Source organism: Aquila chrysaetos, chromosome W (genome assembly GCF_900496995.4).
Source record: "Aquila chrysaetos chrysaetos chromosome W, bAquChr1.4, whole genome shotgun sequence".
Classification (NCBI taxonomy): domain Eukaryota; kingdom Metazoa; phylum Chordata; class Aves; order Accipitriformes; family Accipitridae; genus Aquila; species Aquila chrysaetos.
The window spans coordinates 4,293,209-4,299,208 of record NC_054457.1 but is presented as its reverse complement, the minus strand read 5'-3'; the positions used below and the strand labels follow the sequence as shown (position 1 = coordinate 4,299,208).

At 34.5% G+C, this 6,000-nt stretch overlaps 1 protein-coding gene across 4 annotated transcripts in view; it reads right to left on the bottom strand.

Moving 5' to 3' along the window:
- Positions 1–1,327: 1,327 nt before the first annotated feature.
- The window catches only part of LOC121232788 (spindlin-Z), a 99,591-nt gene continuing 94,918 nt past the window's right edge, over positions 1,328–6,000 (bottom strand). For all 4 annotated transcript variants that reach the window (XM_041121248.1, XM_041121250.1, XM_041121249.1 and 1 more), the window contains one exon: positions 1,328–4,286. In XM_041121248.1, the coding sequence (XP_040977182.1) occupies positions 4,087–4,286 (200 nt within the window). In that variant the 3' untranslated portion in view covers positions 1,328–4,086. The remainder of the gene's footprint in view (positions 4,287–6,000) is intronic.

Genomic DNA, 6,000 nt, shown 5'->3' with positions numbered 1-6,000 from the left:
TCACAGCATCGTGGTATTATTCTCTTCACTGCTCATCACCTCTAGGTTTGGATAAATTCTATTTTTTTTTTTTTTAATTTAGTGAGTAAAACAAAATTCAAATTTTAGTTAAGCACATTAATTCAAATCAGACAAATGTATCAGCTAAACGCTGACAAACACTTCTACTGTTCCCTGCTGCTGAACTACTGCTAACAGTGTGAGCTATAGTGTGTTCTGGAAATAAGAGGCTCCCTCAGAGACTTGCATAAACCCCCGAGGAGGAATTTTTCTGCTTTTTTTTTTTTTTTAATTTAAGCATTATGCTTTACCTCAGTCAAATTCCATCTTATCGATATTCATACTTACTTGGTAAAAAAAAAAAGATTTGACTTAGCAAGCAAACTTATTTCATAGGGGAAAGTATTATACCAGTATACATGGCTCAACTTTAAAACATTAAGTCCTTTTTAATTAAAACACTGAAGAAACTGCTTCTTCACAATCTGAAGTCACATCACTACATTTTGCTCATGAGAATAAAATTTACAGTCATGAGTTGCACATAAAGGATTTATTTTAAATGTTTTAAAGATAGAGTTACATCATAATTATAAAAATTACTTACAGAATTAAGTAACAGATTTAAAGTGTTCATACTTCTAAATGCAGAGAAATAAAATAAAAATAATGAAACTGAGCTCTAAAGATGAAGTCATTACCTAATTTTAAAATGTGAACACGAAGACCTTTGAACTATACACATACCAAGAACCATCCAAATTGCACTAATGATGTAAAATACAAAAAGCACAGCATTTTCAAGGAACCAGAAACTGCTTTTACCATAATTCTTTTTCCCTGAAGCAACTGTAATCTATTCTATCTGAAGATAAAGCCTCCATTTTTAAATAATTCATTTAAAGAAGGCTTATACCTATTGCAATAAATAGGATTTTCCCCAAAGTATTTCAGTCTTAATGTAGTCCAACTTAGTTTAGGGTTTGGCACTCAAAAGAAAAAAATGTAGTGTTTTACTTATCAATTGTGATTTTATTTATTCTTGAACAGAATACATGGTCCCTTCAAATGCTGTATGACACATACAACTGGAAAATTACCTTCCATTGGCACTATGTTCGCCTCACCAGTGCATTTAATCCTACTAACAACCATTCAAACAGCACAATAAGCAAATTCACAAGAAACTGAACACAAAATAAAAACAGAACAAAACCCAAACCTAAACATTATAACATGCAACTTTAGTTTGTTACATTGAACATTCTAACCTTCTAAGCATGCAAAAAAGGATGGTCTGCATTTAAGGGTTTTTTTTTTTTTTCTCCTTTTTAAAAGTTTTACATAGCAGCCTGACATCATGCACACACACACAATATACAACAATACTACAGCAGGTAAATGAGAGAGGCAAATAACTTTTATACAAAGATCCATGGCTTGTGCCATCACAAGACCTATGATAAATTTGGAAAGTAATGTTGAACCCCTAGAACAAGGGACCAACATGTAGTTACTAGGGTAATGCAAGCACTGCATGCAGATCTGAAACATGAGCCTAAAATAAAGCCCAAAGCAGATGGTAGGGAGTGGAATTAGTCTCAAGTCTCAAAAAGGTGGTTTAAGCTATTAAAAAAAAAACCACCACAAAACCAAAACCACCACTCCCCAAACCTTAATAAAAAAGATGAAAAGAAAAAAACCCATGCAACAGACAACGGGGACATCTAAAAACAACCATAAAATTTGACAGTGTATAGATTATATTCTAATTAGCAAAATATGTGGTGTATTAGAGTGGCTTGCACAAAACCCACAAATGCAAGCCTAATGCTAAAAACATTCCAGTAGACCTAAACCTCAAATATTTCAAAACAAACCTTGTATTCCTTAGATGTAAAGCCCAAAATTCATTGTACTAAGTTATTCATGTATTTTGTGTGTAATCAATGCACTTATTCTTGTGCCACAAATATCAACTTGGGCTCATGGAGCCAGGCTCAGCTTTGAGATTTACATGCAGGACTCTTAAGAGTCAATAGAAAGCACATAACAGATCTGCAGGATGAAAGCACTGTGTTGCAAATCTGCTCACTTCATTCAAAACACAATAAAAATTTACTGACTCAGGTATTTAGTGCTTAAAGACTGGATTGAGAAGCTGTGAACTGAAAGACAATAGCCCGCCTTTGGTTGTCCATGACGAAATACAGGACATAATGCAATATAGTAGCAAGGGACAAAGAATTAAGATACCATATTTATACAGTATTACCATCTAACAGCATAATGAGGCACAAGCCTTAAGGCTAAAATATGAAATCAGGCCAAAAATATGGACAGAAAGGGACTTAAACCACTGAGTCTTTGATATCAAGAATACCCACAATAGAGGTCAGACTTCTGATCTCTGATTAACAGTACCTCTCCTGCATCCTTCCACTAACAGCATAAGGTTGGATATCTATGTGTTCCTTCCTTCCATCAATAGCGTTGACTGTATTCACATTCTTCACATACTGTATTTCTGTGAAGCAGTGCTTTGAAGCTTGTAGAGCTCTGCTTTAACATGACAATTTTGTTGCTATGCTGATCCTTGTTACAATTCTGATGCTTTTAAAAGTTGCTACACTTAAAAACCAACAAATACCCTAACCTTGATTTACAACTATCTTGCAAGATTAAAACTGTGAAAGGATTCTGCTGTTGTGGGCTGCTATTTACATCCACAATCTAATGCAGATGACTGAACCACTGAGACTGTCTATAGCTCCCATTAGATAGTACACCACTGGCATGCAGAACTCTAGTGTTCATAGAATGAAATTCATGTTGACAGCATACCTCAAAGCAAGTACACCACAAAAGGCAACAACAGGTTTAAACTGTAGATTTGTCTGGACACTCCTTACGTGGAAAAGCCAGAAAAAGAATACATTGAGAAGATGCCTTCTTGAACCAAAATGGTTAAAAACAATAGCAAAACCCCAAACAAAACAAAACAAAGCAAAGGAATACAGCAGACTGAGAAGGCAACAAATGCTTCTCCTTCTCTAAAGGAGGTCTTCAGTGTAAAAGGACCCCCCACCCCCATAAGATTGTATTTACCATGTAAAAGATTAACTACTATTAGGTTTCTAAGTCCACACACAAACATCCAGGTTGCTAGGTTCTGATATTAAATGAGAGACTACTGATTGCCAATGTGTAGTCTAAAGTCTTCTTAAGTAGCATATATAGTTAAACTTGTGGCACCAAGCACTTCGGTTCTGCTAAGAAATGTATATAACAAAACAGAGTACAACATTTAGGATTAAAGGCAGCTTTGTTGTGTGTATTTTACTGGTTCCTACAACTTGTAAACACAGGCCCTTAACCTGCATTTTTTAATTAACTGGTTATACAGATTAAATATATTTTTATAGTTTAAAGCCTTTTCACTGAAAGGTGCATAAGTCAAACACTTGATATCCTACTGCCCTGTGACTAGTAAAAATGCACAAGTATTTCCACGTACTGCAAGTTCTTAAAAAGCTTAATTTGAAATAAAGTGTAGAAACACAGTAGATTGATGTTACTTGGGTTAGGCACTCCTTACTGCTGCACAAACTGTTTAAACCTTTCAAAAGAGTCACCTCTGTCCCAACCCAGAAAACAAGGACTGCCAGTAGCCAAGAAATTAAATTTAATGTTACAAAAGAAGGCATATCAAAAATAGCAAACTACACTTGCATGTGGCAGTTGAACAGGTGAGTGCAAGGTTGAAGAAAAAGTTAAAATCTATGAAAAAATCTAGATTACAATACTAGATTGACTTCACACAGCTTGAATTTGCAGCTGTTCTTTGCTTTTAACTCCCTCCCACCCAAATATATCAAATTCCTTCAAGAAAAGGAGTTCTCTTATGCAAAATGTGTCATGTTCACATAAATTTGTATTATTCAGAACAAAACAGTTTTGCTGGCAGAGATTGTGGGTTCGCAGGGACATTTAAGCTTTCATTTAACTGAAAAACAGTCAAGTCTTTGTGTCTACAAATTTTACATTTAATAGTTCCACAAATTTGGCAGAAGTTCATGATGACGTCTAGGATGTCTTCACCAAATCGTAGACATAAATATGGAAATCATCATCAAACTTGATGAAATAGACAGATGGTTTGGCTTCAACTTGATGAATGACCATGCCAGTCCGTTTTGAGCCATCTTCTTTGGCATATTCCACTTGTTTGCCTACCAGGCTGTCCACAACTTCACCTGGTTCCCGTTCTGCAGGAGGTGAATCATCTGTAATATGAAAATACAATGTACTTTGGTAGACATTTATGGATTTTTTCCAATATACAAAACTGCAGAGCCTTCTTTAAAAGTTAAGAAACAATCACAAGTTTAAAATGCAGAGTATGTCTAAAACAAGTTGAGTTGTTCAGACAAGCACCTAACTATTGCCATGCTTCTAGAAAGTACAGTCACAGAATTATTTTTTTTTTTTAGGCAATAGCATCTTCAGTTTTATGAAGTAAAAAATAGCACTTCAATTGGTTAGAAAAGTAAATCTTTTGACATGAAGGTTTACATACCAATTACGGAACATGTTTGTAGATAATTGAATTTAAGCCCCCAGCAGAACAAGGCACTGAGTCTCTCTAAGAGAAAGGCAGGTGTGCTAGAACTCGCTCTCCCCACATGCTTTATCCAAAATGTCAATGCAAACATGCCATTGCAACAAAACCACATCTTCCAAGCTAAGTGTAACCTCCTTAATCAATAATGCTGTTAAAAGGGGCTTTTGATTTCACACTAGAATGGATACTGTTGAGAAGTCTAACTATATTATTTGCTTTTCTAGCAAAATCTACCCAGAAGTATCTTAAGGACACAATTCTCATTGTCTATAAAAGATCCAGATTCAGGGAAGGTAACTCATAGTTTGGAGTGTCTTAGAAACAGAGGTAAGTAGTAGATAGTCTCAGGAAAAAAAAGAGTGCATTAAAAACTTAATTCTTAAATATGGAAAGCATAAGCCTTTTAGCTTATTTTTCTAAGATGGAAGAAAGCAAAGCAGAATTTAAAAAGGAATTACAAGGTATTTGGAGGTGCCAACTCTGAAAAAGCTTGCTTTATTTGTTTCTTTAGGAATAGGAAGGTCACTTTTTCCATTAACATTTGTGGCTCACTCTCTTCAAGCCACAGATATGTTGCTTTTTGTTAGGCTGGAAAAAATCTAAAAACATAGGATTATTACAGAGGTTATGCAAATAAGTGCCACTTGTTTACTCAGCCATCAGACTATGTTATCAGTGCTAGATCTGAAGGAAGACAGTATCAGAAACTCAATGAATGAATTTTAAATATTTATGTAGTGCACTGCATAGCCAAACACTAGTTATCTAATTAATAATTTACTTTAAAGCCAAAATTGCCTCTCTGTCAGAGAAGTGCTTTTGAGGTGCAGGAGAGAAATGAGAGTACAATATTCTTGACAAACTTTTTTTCTTCTTTTTTTGTACTAGCTATCCAAATCTCTTGAACAATACTGTTTCTGTGAAAATCCTTCTATATTTATAGGAAAAAACCCAATAACTTTCACTTCAAGAAAGGAAGAAAAAATATCCCTCCTAACCTATTGAAAAATCTTTCCTGTTTATGTGTTTAAACATGTGAGAGAAAATGAGTTTTCAAAAGATTAGTGCTTCTTTCCTCCAAGAAACTATTGAAAAGCTTTCCAAACTGAAGATGCCTACCCAAACTAAATTAATCTGACTATTTTAGTTAGCCCCAAAACATTATTCTTATAAGAACTGCTTCAGAAATACAACTCCTTGAGATGGCTCTTGATTTGTGACACTTCTATAAGAAAATAACAATGGAAGGCTTCTAGTTTGTCAGTTTCTTTTAAAAAAAAAATCTAAGTGCAATCTCTTCCACAATAGTATGTATATCTTTACCAGAATTAGGAATTATTACGGAAAAGGATTTTCCAGTATTTATTGCATATTTC